The sequence below is a fragment of the Triturus cristatus genome, chromosome 2_1 (genome assembly GCF_964204655.1).
Source record: "Triturus cristatus chromosome 2_1, aTriCri1.1, whole genome shotgun sequence".
Lineage (NCBI taxonomy): Eukaryota > Metazoa > Chordata > Amphibia > Caudata > Salamandridae > Triturus > Triturus cristatus.
In genome coordinates, this window is record NC_140581.1 from 269642708 (window position 1) to 269658954 (window position 16247).

Below are 16247 nucleotides of genomic sequence, written 5' to 3' on the forward strand. Positions count from 1 at the left end.
TTTTTTTAATTAAATTAACCCCACCCACGAGCTATGCGACTGATCTATACCTTCAATGCGAAGCTGTAAAATAAAAAAAGCCTTTCGAATTTCAGGCACAGTGTTACAGCTTTGGATGAGATTAGCTTTGATGGTATTTTACCAATTCAATATACCTTTAGCTCCCCCAAAATCCCTTATTGGTTCTTGTTTAAATTAAACAAACATCCTTTTGGCTAAGACTCTAAAATATTCAAAGGAACGTCTGTCGTGTTGTGCTGCTTTTGAAGTGCTCCACAAGATGGCGCCCGTGTAAAACTTTGTGAGTGCTGCTGCCAGACAGGAATTAGAAAGTTGTCGCTTCCCATTGGTTGTTGGAGTGAGAATTAAAACACAAGCCTGGTATTTAGTTGGAGTGGGAATTAAAACACAAGGCTGGTATTTAGTTGCAGTTATTGTAGTTATCATCTCTTTTGGTTGTTCACGTCTGGAAAAATGACTGGAACAGAAAATGTGTTATTCTGCTTCCTCTTCATGATGAACGCCCTTGTTTCCCGGAGTTCCAAGATCCTTACGTTATCCCTCGTAGGTAAGTACACATTTTAAGTATTACTTGGGAACGCAACAAATTGCTCGGTAGTATGAAAGTCAAATCGATTATCTTACTGTTTAACAGTATTGTTAAATATTTATATATATATTATTGCTAATCGAATTGAAAGATGCAGCTAAGTTTTGAATGCATGCATGTATGAATACACGTGTTTTTTGGATGGAACGTTACAAGGGAACTTGTATTGAGAAAGCCAATAATTCGTACATAAGCAATAGCTGTTGTCTTTGCCAATGGTTGTTTTAAGTTGCACAGACATAAAAATATATGGCAGGCTAATGATTTGCCAGTTCGGTGGCAGCCTATTATTGTAACGAAACAATCACTGTTGTTGCACTCACAGTGGCAGTTATGTGTTTGTTAAAAAGATTTATAACTTGTTAATTTTTTTCTCTCCTGATTTTTCTCATTGCCTTTTTTCTTCCCACCACCCATTATTCTTTCTTCCCTTTTGATGTTTTTTCCCATTCTAAGGTTCTTAACCTGTCATTGTTTACATTCTCTTTTATTCTCTCCCCTGTTTATTTTATTATTTGAGTCCATGTCCTCGAAAATATTTTCCATCCTTTTACTCTATCTCCGTGCATGCATTTACTTTTTTTAAATTTCACGTTTCATTATTTGTATTACTTGTGGTTTGCTGCCATCTCTTCTTGAGCAGCAAAGGCTACAGTATTAGAGAAATATACATTTCTCGCCACAACTGAGATTTTTGTTCCGCGTAATCGTATGTCCCCTATCTCAGTCCAAGAAGATGAAATCTGCTGCTTCGGTCTGACACTGCCAGGACGGAGTTTATTCTCTGAAGACAGCTTAAGAGCAGCGGACACACGAATCTAGGGGATACCAGATATTACACAACACCTGTTCCCTCCACCCAAATCATAACCGCCCTACAAAACACACACAACGCCTCACTTTCAACTCAAAGTTCCAAGCACCTATTCACTTGTCATAAAGGCTCACATTTCCGGCGTTGAGACAATTTCTCATGTTCTCTACAGGCCCGGATCCAGTATTGGGGTGCGGGGGTGCGGGGGGGGGGGGGGGCATGAAGAAGAATGGATAGGTCCAAAGACTCCCAGGTGCCTGAGAGATGGGTCCATGCATGCTGTATCATCTAGGACGGGTCTGAGCTGCGTAGCATTGCTAGCGCTGTGCTCTGCCTGCTAAGTTTAACTATATATTTCTAGAGGTTTAAACCAACGGGCTTGATCTCTTCTGCTCGCCCCATCTCACCTTCCTTTCTCTCTGTCTCACTCTACTCTCGCCCGACCTCACACTCCTTTCTCTCCACTTCACTACGCTACCCCTTTCACCTCACCCTCTTCTTCCTGCGACCTCACCTTCTATTTTCTTCCACCTCACTCTCTTCTCTCTTCATATAATCCTACTACCTCCACCTTATCCACCCCTTTCTGTGCTGTGCCTTTCTCTTTCTCCACTCAACTCTCATATTTCTCTCACCTCACCCTCCTCTCATACTGCCTTACCCTTATTTCTCTCTCTCCTGACCTCCCCATTCTCTCTCTGTGCATCAACGTACTCTCACTCCACTCCACCCTTCTATTTCCACTTCACTCCTCTCTCTCCACCTCGCCCGCCTCTCTCTTCCTCTCCTCTGTTGCACATCCTCCTGTCTTTTCGACCCCCCCTCCACCCCTCCCCCTCACTGTCCTCTTTTTTTCCCCACTGTCCTCCCACTCTCCTGCCTTAGCCTCCTTCCTATTACCCTCCAGTCACAGGGACTGCCGGCACCGTTAAGCGCGGTGTGGCAGGGGAAAGGAGGGGTGGGAAGCCGGCAGACGGCGGAATATTTCGGGAAGAACCCAATGACTGGGGCACATATTTATGTGTAAAATTTAATGCCATATTAAGCGGTATGAAAATCCCAGACACCTGGCTAGGGGCCGAAATTTTTCCAGTATATAAAAAGGGATCTCCTCTTATGCCCATAAATTTTAGGCCAATAAGCCTGATTGATGTAACGCAAAAGTTGTTCGCCAGGATCATTTTAGATCGTCTCCAGACCTGGATAGAAAAGCATGAAACACTGAGTGCATACAAGGCAGGCTTCCGAAAAAACATTTCCACCATTGACCAAATCTTAAGGCTGCAATTACTATACTGGAAGACGGTGACGATAGAGGGTGGGAGCCTCTATCTGATCTTTGTTGACCTCAGATCAGCGTTCGATTTGGTACCTCGCCATAAACTTTGGGTAGTTTTGGAGGAACTTGGCATTCCACCTTATTTGCTCACCCTGATCAAGCGATTACATACTGGAAATTTCGCACAGGTTAGATATGGGAAACACGGGGAATTGACTTCACACTTCCCAGTGAATAGGGGTGTAAGGCAGGGGTGTGTTTTGGCCCCCACACTGTTTTGTCTTTATATAAACGCTTTGGTGGATCAACTGAACCAAATCGCCAATATTGATGCCCCAAAGCTTGCCCGTAACAAGGTACCAGCAATGATGTTTGCTGACGATACCTTTTTACTTTCTAAATCACCTATGGGCCTCCAAAGGATTCTTGACACCTTTTTTATATTTTGCAAAGACAGGGGGCTAGAGATTAACTCAGCAAAAACCAAGTATATGGTATTTAATCCTAGCAGAACTTCTCGTCCCAACCCCACCCTAAATGGCACCCAGCTGGAGAGAGTGGCAGTCTTTGACTACCTGGGTGTCAAGTTAACGGGAACCTTTGAGTGGGGCCCGCACCAAGAAAAGGCAGGCCTGAGGCTAGCTCAGACAACTGGGGGCCTAGCAAAATTATATAGGAACATAACTTCAAGACAACTGGGCCCGTTAACAGAGATTTACAAAGTTCAAATTAGGAGCGCAATCATGTATGGGGCTGAACTTTGGGGACATTGCCCTGTTGGTGCACTGCTCAGGACTGAGAATAAGTTTATGAGACAACTCTTGGGCCTACTGCCAAGTACTCCTCTCATCCCCTTACGCATGGACCTTGGCCTTAGACCCATAAATGAGGAAATTGAGTTGCGACCCTTGATCTTTTGGCGCCGACTATGGGCGACACCCGAATTACTAGTTTACCAGTCAGAGCTCAAGGCGATCCTGGGGCTTCCAGGGGTGGGAAAAATATCTTGGTTGGCACATATCAAAGACCTGTGCTTTGGACTGGGCTGGCCAAACTTATGGATCCACCTGGAGGAAGCGTCTCGGTCTATTTCACGCCTCGAGCTAGTTAAAGCTTACAGACTTTTTAGATTGGGTGAACTCTATAGGAATGCTAAAAATGGTTGTTTAACTGCAGATTTTTTTGATTTTAAAGACCAATATTTATTTGAGACTTTTCTCGAGGACGTCTATCCACTTGTGGCAAGGAAACTTTATGTCCAGTTTAGATGGGGCTGTCTGCCAGTTCATGCATTTACAAACAAATGGACCAAAGCCTCCCCATCTGCCTGTCCGGCCTGTGAGAATCAGGAAGAGTCCCTTACACATGTTTTCTTTTTTTGCCCAGGTTATAATGCAACTAGAAGGTACTGGCTCCTACCAATATGCAGGAACTTGGGGTTCAGACAGACACGGGAGGCTCTTAGAGTCCTGCGAACTGGAACGCACCCCCTGATTGTTTTTGCAGTGTCCCGCTTCCTCAACTCAATGTGGCTTAGGCGCCGCAAGGTTTTAAATTCCACTAGTGCAGTCTAAACATACCTTTTCCGTCTTCCACAGCTTTGAACTTATTAAATATGAACTCATTGTTTTAAATCTTTTTTAAATTTTAATAACTTTTTAACTTGTCATTAAGGTTGTATAATGAACTGTTATCGGTTATATCCTGTGATGCTTAAATTCTTTTTTTAATGTCTTATATGTTTTTTAGCTTCTGCTTTTATGGTCTTTTATGATCGAAATAAAGCTTGGAAATTGGAATTGGCTAAGTTTAACTATATATTTCTAGAGGTTTAAACCAACGGGCTTGATCTCTTCTGCTCGCCCCATCTCACCTTCCTTTCTCTCTGTCTCACTCTACTCTCGCCCGACCTCACACTCCTTTCTCTCCACTTCACTACGCTACCCCTTTCACCTCACCCTCTTCTTCCTACGACCTCACTTTCTATTTTCTTCCGCCTCACTCTCTTCTCTCTTCATATAATCCTACTACCTCCACCTTATCCACCCCTTTCTGTGCTGTGCCTTTCTCTTTCTCCACTCAACTCTCATATTTCTCTCATCTCACCCTCCTCTCATACTGCCTTACCCTTCTTTCTCTCTCTCCTGACCTCCCCATTCTCTCTCTGTGCATCAACGTACTCTCACTCCACTCCACCCTTCTATTTCCACTTCACTCCTCTCTCTCCACCTCGCCCGCCTCTCTCTTCCTCTCCCTTTTCTCTGTTCCACATCCTCCTGTCTTTTCGACCCCCCCCTCCACCGTTCCCCCTCACTGTCCTCTTTTTTCCCCCACTGTCCTCCCTCCCTCCTGCCTTAGCCTCCTTCCTATTACCCTCCAGTCACAGGGACTGCCGGCACAGTTAAGCGTGGTGTGGCAGGGGAAAGGAGGGGTGGGAAGGGGGGGGGGGGAGCCGACAGACAGCGGAATAGGTATAATTAAATAAATAAAACCTAAACCGTTGTCTGTCGGCTTCCTCCCGCCCGCCTCACAGTGCTTATCCTGTGCCGCCCGCCGCTGTCCTTCTGAATCACCTTCCCCCTCGCCATCTCAGCCTTCTTCCTCTTTATCAGTTTAGGACTGGAGGAGTACCAGCAACACTATAATCAGGGCCTCTGGACTTATGCAATCGGAGAGGACCAAATTATGCAGCAGAGTAGACTAAATTATGCAGCGTAATGCAGGGCAGTATTATCTTATTATTTGAAATTTTTTTACACTCTAACACTGTCTAGAAAATGTTTTGCCACATTAGTACCAGTTTAAAATGCAACTACAGCAAAAAGGAGCAGCAAAAGGCGATGATCCTGGTAAGCAGTGGTCAGTCCAGGAGTTTCTCAGGTTTTTATGGTGGTGGGCGGTCATGATAGTTACCTTCCATTTCAGGTACAACACAAGTAACTACAGAAGGATAGAGAGTGATTGGAGGCTAGCAACAATACAGGCAACAACGGAAGGTGGGTGGGTGTTGAAAGGAACTATACAGGCAATGATGAAAGGAGGGAGATTTAATGGGGTCAAGCAACAACAAGTGTAACAACAGGAGAAGGGAGGGTGGGTAGAAGCAAGCAAAAATATAAGCAACTACAGAATGTTGAGGAAGTGTGGAAGTTGCAAGTTACTACAACAGAAGGAGGGAGGGTCAGGGCAAGCAACAGCAGTTGCAACAATGTAAGGAATGAAGGGGGTGGGTGGTGGCAGGCAACAACATAGACAACAGTAGAAGGCGGGATGGTGGGTATTGCAAGCAACAACACTGGCAACAATGGGAGGAATGAAGGAGGGCTGGTGGAGGCACTCAATGACATAGGCAACAGTAGAAATAGGGATGGTGGGTATTGCAAGCAAAAACTTGAGCAACAACAAAAGGAGGTAGAGTGGTTGAGGGTAAGCAAAAACATGGATAACAATGGATGGAGGAAGTGTTGGTTGAAGCACACGAGTTACAAGCAAAAAGGATAAAAAAACAAGAAAAGAGGGCAGGGTAGAAACACCCTGACCCCCGAGGCCTGGTCAGGGGGTCCCACAGGAACCCCCAGGGCCCAAACAAGCATTTGTTTAAAAAATATTTTCGTCGGGATTCGTGTGAATCCTGCCAAAAATGTCCTTAAAAAACCAAGCGCGGTCTCCTGCGCTTCGTTTAATTTAGCCCCTGGGTGGGCCAGGTCCCAGGGGCAATGTTTAAAATAGCAGCCCAGAGGACCGCCACCTCCCCAGGGCTTTTTAATAATCAGAAAGCATGAGGGAGTGCCTGCCCCTCACACTGCCCCGGGACATCCAATTCCCCGGGGCATTCCTTAATTCATGTTGGGGGGCCTTGCGGGCCCAGCGGACCGCCACCTCCCCAGGGCTTCAATTAATGAAAATTAAGTGTGGGGGCCCCCCCCACACTGCCCCGGGGACCACCACGTCCCAGGGCATTAAGCAATTAACATATGGGAGTCCGTAGCGGCCCCGGGGACCACCACCTCCTTGGGACTTTTAATCTGTTGGGCGAGGGGCCCTGCAGCTCCCCTCCAGGAGCCTTCCATGGCCCTGGGGACCACCACACCCCTGGGTCGGCTCCAGCAATGTCCCAGGGTGCCCACACCTGGGACATTGCAGTTTGCTATCGCAGGATGGGAGCGTTGCCTCCGCCCTGCCACAGCAAACTTCTGCTTCGTTTCATAGAAGCGAGAGCAGGTATACTGCTCTCGCTTCCATGAAGTGAAGCAGAATTGCTTTTGGTCAAAAGGAGCTGCATGTCAGCAGCTCCCCTTGTCCAAAAGCAATGCCAGCTCCCGCAGGAGGCGGGAAGCCGGCAGGGACCTTGGGGGCATTGGGGCTCTCCCAGCATGTCCCCAACTTGAGGCCAGGCCCCAGGGGATGGGGTCCTCGGGGCTACATCGGCCTCAGAAGGGGGGCCGCATGGCCCTCCTCCAATTTTTAAATGTAAGGCCGGCCGTAGGGGGTGGGGTCCCCGGGGTCATAATTGGCCTCAGGAGGGGGGCCACCTGGGCCCCTCCCCCCAAAAAACTTTTTTACAAAAAGAAAGGCTGGGTAGGCCCTGGACGATGGGGTCCCGGGGCCAAATGAGGCCCAGGGAAGGGGGCTACACAGTCCCCCTTCCTTAAACGATTAATAATTATTTTTTTTAAAGGCAGGACCCTGGGGGATGGGGTCCCCAGGGCTGAAATCGGCCTGAGGGGCCCCCCTCCCCTTAAAAAAAATTTAAATAAGGAAAGGCCTAGCCCCGGGGTATGAGGCCCCCGGGGCTGTAATCGGCTGCAGGAGGGGGGCCTCAAGCCGATACTGCTTGTGGGGCGATGAGGTCCCCTTGTGTCCTGAGAACTTCAAGACTAAAGTGGACTTCATCCCCCAAGCAGCAGTGCGCCAGGAGGCTCGATTGCAGAGTGGTGTAAAAAGGGGGTGTTGGCCCCTGACGACTCTCAGCAATACAGCTGTGTGGAGCTTAATGGAGGTAACAAAGCGGTGCTAGTTGGTCCAAAGGGACTCTCAGCAGGCAAGGGGACTTCATCCCCCAACCAAGAGTGTGCCAGGAGGCACGTTTGCAGAGTGGTGGAGAAAGGGAGTGTGGCCTGTGTCCACCTCTCAGCAATCCCACTGTGTGGGGCTTACTGGAGGTAACAGGTAACAGGTAACAGGTAGGCTAGTTGGCCCCTTAGGTCCCCCAGCAGTGAAGGGGACTTCAATCCCTATCCAAGAGCGCGCCAAGGAGCATGTTTGCAGAGTGGTGGGCAAATGGGGCGTGGCCTGCTATGAAAACTCAGCAATCCTGCTGTGTGGGACTTACTGGAGGTAATTGGAGGGGTAGTTGACCCCCAAGGATGTCCTTCAGGGCCTCCTGTTACCTGCAGTAAGTCCCATACAGTGGGATTGCTAAGAAGTCTTCGGAGGCCACGTCCCCTTTTCTCCACCACTCCGCAAACGCACTTCCTGGCACACTACTGGTTGGAGAATGAAGTCCACTTTACTCCTGAGGGACTTTGGGGACCAAGAAGCCTTCCTGGTACCTCCTGTTCGTCCTACATAGAAGAATTCCTGAGCGCTGGTCAGAGGCCCAGCCCCCTTTCTCCACCACTCTGCAAACGCGACTACTAGTTAAAGAAACATTTGCAATGTAATAGGTCTCGCATTTGCGAAAGTTAGGGCTATTGGCGTTGTAAATGTAAACGTTTTTTTACTAATGTTTTCTGGAGTGGAGTGGATGTTCTTTGTGTGTAGTCAAATTATGTGGTATGCTGTGCAGTGAAATTATGTGGATAGAAACTATGTGGTATTTAGTGTATACGAATTATGTAGAATGGGATTATGTGTTATGGAGAGCAATTATGTGGTATGGTAGTCTGGTTTAATCTTCCACGTTTCCATGGTATGGTAGTCCATGTTAGTCTTTCTTGTTTCCATAGAAGCTAAACTATAAACTCAATGAGACAAAAAACAAGAAGGAACCACTGAGGAGCACTTCTGGACCTAGTTGGGAGTATGAGCAGGGCCACTGGAATTATGCGACTGTTCAGCTGCACCAATTTTCGCATAATTAGACATTTTCCGCATTTGCCACATAATCCATCATCTGCTGCATAATCTGCAGATTTGAACAAAAAAAACTTGTTTATAGGTCAAACGGCTCAAAGGTTACCAAAAATGCAGCGACAAATGTTACAGCGTGGTGGAAGGCCCTTTGCAAACCTGCAATGGTCACCTGTTACTTATTGCTAAATGTGGATATTAAATTGGTACTAATGGTGTGCAAACCACTCTTGCTTCTTTCTGTGCCTCTCTTGCCTCTTTCTGCATTCCTCTTGCTTCTTTGTGCACCTTCTTCTTTTTCTGTAATTCTCTTGCCTCTTTCTCCACCTCTCTTCCCCTTTCTGTACCTCCATTCTTTCTGCACCTCGCTTGCTTCTTTCTGCACCTCTCTGGCTTCTTTCTTCTGCACCTCTCTTGCCTCTTTCTGCACCTCTGTTGCTTCTTTCTGCATTTCTCTTACCTCTTTCTGAATCTTCTTCTCTCTTTCTGCACCTCTCTTGCCTGTTTCTGCACTTCTTTTGCTTCTTTCCGTACCTGATTTGCTTCTGTCTGCAGCTCCCTTGCTTCTTTCTGCACCTCTTTTTCTATTTTCTGAACCCCTTTTACTTCTTTCTGCACCTATGTTACTTCTTTCTGCACTACTCTTGCTTTTTTCTGCACCTTTCTTCCCTCTTTCTGCACCCCTCTTCCCTCTTTAGGCACCTTTGTTGCCGACTTCTGCACCTCACTTGCTTCTTTCTGTACCCCTCTGGCCTCTTTCTGCACCCCTCTTCCCTCTTTCCTTCTATACCTCTCTTGCCTCTTTCTGTGCCCATCCTGCCTGTTTCTGTACCTCTCTTGCCTCTTTCTGCACTTCTTTTGCCTCTTTCAGCACCTCATTTGCTTCTTTCTGCAGTTCCCTTGCTTCTTTCTGCACCCCCTTTGCTTCTTTCTGCGCCCCTTTTGCCTCTTTCTGCACCTATGTTGCTTCTTTCTGCACTTCTCTTGCTTCTTTCTGCACCTTTCTTCCCTCTTTCTGGACCTCTCTTCCCTCTTTCTGCACCTCTGTTGCCTGTTTCTGCACCTCGGTTGCATCTTTCTGCACTTCTCTTGCCTATTTCTGTACCTCTCTTGCCTCTTTAGGCACCTTTGTTGCTGCTTTCTGAACCTCACTTGCTTCTTTCTGTACCTCTCTTGCCTTTTTCTGCACCCCTCTTCCCTCTTCCTTCAGTACCTCTCTTGCCTCTTTCTGCACTTATCCTGCCTGTTTCTGAACCTCTCTTGCCTCTTTCTGCACTTCTCTTGCCTCTTTCTGCACCTCACTTACCTCTTTCTTCAGTACTCTTGTCTCTTACTGCAGCTCTGTTGCTTCTTTCTGCACTTCTCTTCCCTCTTTCTGCATCTAACTTGCCTCTTTCTGCACTTCACTTCCTTTTTTCTGCACCTTTCTTGTTTCTTTCTGCAACTCTCTTTTCTGTTTCATCACTTCTCTTGCTTCGTTCTGTGCCTCTTGCATCTTTGAGCACCTCTCTTACCTCTTTCTGCACTTCTGTAGCCTGGTCCGGCAACTCTCTTTTCTCTTTCATCACTGTTCTTGCTTCTTTCTGCACCTTTTTTGGTTCTTTATGAACTTCTCTTGCCTCTTTCTGCACCCTTCTTGCCTCTTTCTGCACCTCTGTTGCTTCTTTCTGCACTTCCCCTGCTTCTTTCTACACCTCTCTTGCTTCTTTCTGCACCCCTTTTGCCTCTTTCTGCACCCCTCGTTCATCTTTCTACACCTCTCTTTCCTCTTTCTGCATTTCTCTTGCCTCTTTCTGCACTCCTCTTGCCTCTTTCTGCGCTCTTCTTGCCTCTTTCGGCACCTCTGTTTATTCTTTCTGCACTCCTCTTGCTTCTTTCGGCACCTCTCTTGTCTCTTTCTGTACCCCTCTTGCCTCCTGGTGCACCCCATTCCATCTTTCTGCACCTTCTTTGCCTGTTTGTGCAACTTTCTTGCCTCTTTCTGCAGTTCTCTTACCTCCTTCTGCAGCTCTGTTGTTTCTTTGTGCACTTCTCTTACCTCTTTCTGCACCCCTCTTGCCTCTTGCTGCAGCCCTGTTGCTTCTTTCTGTACTTCTCCTGCTTCTTTCTGTACCTCTCTTGCTTCTTTCTGGACCCCTTACCTCTTTTTGCACCCCTCTTTCCTCTTTCTGTACCCCTCTTGCTTCTTTCTCCACTTTTCTTGCCTCTCTCTCTGCACAACTTTTGTTTTTTTATGCACTTCTCTTGCTTCTTTCTGTACTTCTCTTGCCTCTTTATACACCACTATTGTTTTTTTGTGCACATCTCTTGCCTCTGTCTGCACTCCTCTTCCCTCTTTTTGCATCCCTCTTCCCTCTTTCTGTACCACTCTCCCCTCTCTTGCTTCTTTCTGCACTTCTCTTGCCTCTTTCTGCACCACTGTTGTTTTTTCTGAACTTCTCTTGCTTCTTTCTGTGCCTCTATTGCTTCTTTTTGCACCCCTGTTGCCTCCTTCTGCACTCTTCTTCCCTCTTTCTGTACATTTCTTGTCTCTTTGTGCACCTCTGTTGTCTTTTTCTGTACCTCTCTTGCCTATTTTTGTACCTCTCTTTCTGTACTCCCCTTTCCTCTTTCTGTATACCTTTTCCCACTTTCTGCTCCCCTCTTCCCTCTTTTTCCACCTCTCTTGCTTCTTGCTTCTTTCTGCATTTCTCTTGCTTCTTTATGCACCACTATTGTTTTTTTCTGCACTTCTCTTGCCTCTTTCTGCATCTCTGTTGCTTCTTTCTGCACCTCTCTTGCTTCTGTCTGCACCTCTCTTGCTTCTTTCTCCATCCTTATTGCATCTTTCTGCACCCCCTCTCCTCTTTCTGTACCTCTCTTGCCTCTTTTTACAGTTCTCTTGTCTCTTTTTGTACCTCTGTGACCTCTTCCTGCACTTCTCTTGCCTCTTTCTGTACTTCTCTTGCTTCTTTCTGCGCCTCTCTTGCTTCTTTCTGTACCTCTCTTGCCTCTTTCTGCACCCCATTTGCTTCTTTCTGCAGTTCCCTTGCTTCTTTCTGTACCCCTTTTGCTTCTTTCTGCGCCCTTTTTGCCTCTTTCTGCACCTATTTTGCTTCTTTCTGCACTTCTCTTGCTTCTTTCTGCACCTTCCCTCTTTCTGCACCCCCTTCCCTCTTTCTGCACCTCTGTTGCCTGTTTCTGCAGCTCTGTTGCATCTTTCTGCACTTCTCTTGCTTCTTTCTGTGCCTCTTGCATCTTTGAGCACCTCTCTTACCTCTTTCTGCACTTCTGTAGCCTGGTCCGGCAACTCTCTTTTCTCTTTCATCACTGTTCTTGCTTCTTTCTGCACCTTTTTTGGTTCTTTATGAACTTCTCTTGCCTCTTTCTGCACCCTTCTTGCCTCTTTCTGCACCTCTGTTGCTTCTTTCTGCACTTCCCCTGCTTCTTTCTACACCTCTCTTGCTTCTTTCTGCACCCCTTTTGCCTCTTTCTGCACCCCTCGTTCATCTTTCTACACCTCTCTTTCCTCTTTCTGTATTTCTCTTGCCTCTTTCTGCACTCCTCTTGCCTCTTTCTGCGCTCTTCTTGCCTCTTTCGGCACCTCTGTTTATTCTTTCTGCACTCCTCTTGCTTCTTTCGGCACCTCTCTTGTCTCTTTCTGTACTCCTCTTGCCTCCTGGTGCACCCCATTCCATCTTTCCGCACCTTCTTTGCCTGTTTGTGCAACTTTCTTGCCTCTTTCTGCAGTTCTCTTGCCTCCTTCTGCAGCTCTGTTGTTTCTTTGTGCACTTCTCTTACCTCTTTCTGCACCCCTCTTGCCTCTTGCTGCAGACCTGTTGCTTCTTTCTGTACTTCTCCTGCTTCTTTCTGTACCTCTCTTGCTTCTTTCTGGACCCCTTACCTCTTTGTGCACCCCTCTTTCCTCTTTCTGTACCCCTCTTGCTTCTTTCTCCACTTTTCTTGCCTCTCTCTCTGCACAACTTTTGTTTTTTTATGCACTTCTCTTGCTTCTTTCTGTACTTCTCTTGCCTCTTTATACACCACTATTGTTTTTTTGTGCACATCTCTTGCCTCTGTCTGCACTCCTCTTCCCTCTTTTTGCATCCCTCTTCCCTCTTTCTGTACCACTCTCCCCTCTCTTGCTTCTTTCTGCACTTCTCTTGCCTCTTTCTGCACCACTGTTGTTTTTTCTGAACTTCTCTTGCTTCTTTCTGTGCCTCTATTGCTTCTTTTTGCACCCCTGTTGCCTCCTTCTGCACTCTTCTTCCCTCTTTCTGTACATTTCTTGTCTCTTTGTGCACCTCTGTTGTCTTTTTCTGTACCTCTCTTGCCTATTTTTGTACCTCTCTTTCTGTACTCCCCTTTCCTCTTTCTGTATACCTTTTCCCTCTATCTGCTCCCCTCTTCCCTCTTTTTCCACCTCTCTTGCTTCTTGCTTCTTTCTGCATTTCTCTTGCTTCTTTATGCACCACTATTGTTTTTTTCTGCACTTCTCTTGCCTCTTTCTGCATCTCTGTTGCTTCTTTCTGCACCTCTCTTGCTTCTGTCTGCACCTCTCTTGCTTCTTTCTCCATCCTTATTGCATCTTTCTGCACCCCCTACTCTCTTTCTGTACCTCTCTTGCCTCTTTTTACAGTTCTCTTGTCTCTTTTTGTACCTCTGTGACCTCTTCCTGCACTTCTCTTGCCTCTTTCTGTACTTCTCTTGCTTCTTTCTGCGCCTCTCTTGCTTCTTTCAGTACCTCTCTTGCCTCTTTCTGCACCCCATTTGCTTCTTTCTGCAGTTCCCTTGCTTCTTTCTGTACCCCTTTTGCTTCTTTCTGCGCCCTTTTTGCCTCTTTCTGCACCTATTTTGCTTCTTTCTGCGCTTCTCTTGCTTCTTTCTGCACCTTCCCTCTTTCTGCACCCCCTTCCCTCTTTCTGCACCTCTGTTGCCTGTTTCTGCAGCTCTGTTGCATCTTTCTGCACTTCTCTTGCCTATTTCTGTACCTCTCTTGCCTCTTTAGGTACCTTTGTTGCTGCTTTCTGAACCTCACTTGCTTCTTTCTGTACCCCTCTTGCCTTTTCCTGCACCCCCTTCCCTCTTCCTTCTGTGCCACCAATCCTGCCTGTTTCTGAACCTCTCTCTGCACTTCTCTTGCCACTTTCTGCACCTCTGTTGCTTGTTTCTGCATGTCTTTTCCTCTTTATGCACTTCTCTTGCCTCTTTCTGCACCTCTCTTACCTCTTTCTTCAGTACTCTTGCCTCTTATTGCAGCTCTGTTGCTTCTTTCTGCACGTCTCTTCCCTCTTTCTGAACCCCTCTTGACCCCTTCTGCACCTCACTTACCTCTTTGTGAACCTCTCTTGTCTCTTTTTGCACCTGTCTTGCCTCTTTCTGCATCTAACTTGCCTCTTTCTGCACTTCTCTTCCTTTTTTCTGCACCTTTCTTGTTTCTTTCTGCAACTCTCTTGCCTGTTTCATCACTTCTCTTCCTTCTTTGTGCGCCTTTCTTGCTTCTTTGAGCACCTCTCTAGCTTCTTTCTGCACTTCTGTAGCCTGTTTCTGCAACTCTATTTTCTCTTTAAACACTGCTCTTGCTTCTTTCTGTACCTGTTGGTTTATTATGAACTTCTCTTGCCTCTTTCTGCACCTTTCTTGCCTCTTTCTGCACCTCTGTTGCTTCTTTCTGCACTTCTCCTGCTTCTTTCTACACCTCTCTTGCTTCTTTCTGCACCCCTTTTGCCTCTTTCTGCACCCCTCTTTCCTCTTTCTACACCTCTCTTTCCTCTTTCTGCATTTCTCTTGCCTCTTTCTGCACTCCTCTTGCCTCTTTCGGCACCTCTGTTGATTCTTTCTGCACTCCTCTTGCTTCTTTCGGCACCTCTCTTGCCTCTTTCTGCACCTCATTTGCTTCTTTCTGCAGTTCCCTTGCTTCTTTCTGTACCCCTTTTGCTTCTTTCTGCGCCCTTTTTGCCTCTTTCTGCACCTATTTTGCTTCTTTCTGCACTTCTCTTGCTTCTTTCTGCACCTTCCCTCTTTCTGCACCCCCCTTCCCTCTTTCTGCACCTCTGTTGCCTGTTTCTGCAGCTCTGTTGCATCTTTCTGTACTTCTCTTGCTTCTTTCTGCGCCTCTCTTGCTTCTTTCTGTACCTCTCTTGCCTCTTTCTGCACCTCATTTGCTTCTTTCTGCAGTTCCCTTGCTTCTTTCTGTACCCCTTTTGTTTCTTTCTGCGCCCTTTTTGCCTCTTTCTGCACCTATTTTGCTTCTTTCTGCACTTCTCTTGCTTCATTCTGCACCTTCCCTCTTTCTGCACCCCCTTCCCTCTTTCTGCACCTCTGTTGCCTGTTTCTGCAGCTCTGTTGCATCTTTCTGCACTTCTCTTGCCTATTTCTGTACCTCTCTTGCCTCTTTAGGTACCTTTGTTGCTGCTTTCTGAACCTCACTTGCTTCTTTCTGTACCCCTCTTGCCTTTTCCTGTACCCCCTTCCCTCTTCCTTCGGTGCCACCTATCCTACCTGTTTCTGAACCTCTCTTGCCTCTTTCTGCACTTCTCTTGCCACTTTCTGCACCTCTGTTGCTTGTTTCTGCATGTCTTTTCCTCTTTATGCACTTCTCTTGCCTCTTTCTGCACCTCTGTTACCTCTTTCTTCAGTACTCTTGCCTCTTATTGCAGCTCTGTTGCTTCTTTCTGCACGTCTCTTCCCTCTTTCTGAACCCCTCTTGACCCTTTCTGCACCTCACTTACCTCTTTGTGAACCTCTCTTGTCTCTTTTTGCACCTGTCTTGCCTCTTTCTGCATCTAACTTGCCTCTTTCTGCACTTCTCTTGCTTTTTTCTGCACCTTTCTTGTTTCTTTCTGCAACTCTCTTGCCTGTTTCATCACTTCTCTTCCTTCTTTGTGCGCCTTTCTTGCTTCTTTGAGCACCTCTCTTGCCTCTTTCTGCACCCTTCTTGCCTTTTTCTTCACCTCTGTTGCTTCTTTCTGCACTTCTCCTGCTTCTTTCTACACCTCTCTTGCTTCTTTCTGCACCCCTTTTGCCTCTTTCTGCACCCCTCTTTCCTCTTTCTACACCTCTCTTTCCTCTTTCTGCATTTCTCTTGCCTCTTTCTGCACTCTTCTTGCCTCTTTCGGCACCTCTGTTGATTCTTTCTGCACTCCTCTTGCTTCATTCGGCACCTCTCTTGCCTCTTTCTGTACCCCTCTTGCCTCCTGGTGTACCCCTGTTCCATCTTTCTGCACCTTCTTTGCCTGTTTGTGCAACTTTCTTGCCTCTTTCTGCAGTTCTCCTGCCTCCTTCTACAGCTCTGTGGTTTTTTGTGCACTTCTCTTACCTCTTTCTGCACCCTTCTTGCCTCTTGCTGCAGCCCTGTTGCTTCTTTCAGCACTTCTCTTGCTTCTTTCTGTACCTCTCTTGCTTCTTTCTGGACCCCTTACCTCTTTCTGCACCCCTCTTCCCGCACCCCTCTTTCTTCTTTCTGTACCTCTCTTGCTTCTTTCTGCACTTTT

At 46.9% G+C, this 16247-nt stretch overlaps 1 protein-coding gene across 1 annotated transcript in view; it reads left to right on the plus strand.

Annotated features, from left to right (window-relative positions):
* The first annotated feature begins 474 nt into the window (after window positions 1-474).
* LOC146864085 (UDP-glycosyltransferase 3A1-like) overlaps window positions 475-16247 on the plus strand; it is a 282339-nt gene continuing 266566 nt past the window's right edge. The window contains exon 1 of the mRNA XM_085640711.1: window positions 475-568. Coding sequence (XP_085496837.1) covers window positions 475-568 — 94 coding nt within the window. The remainder of the gene's footprint in view (window positions 569-16247) is intronic.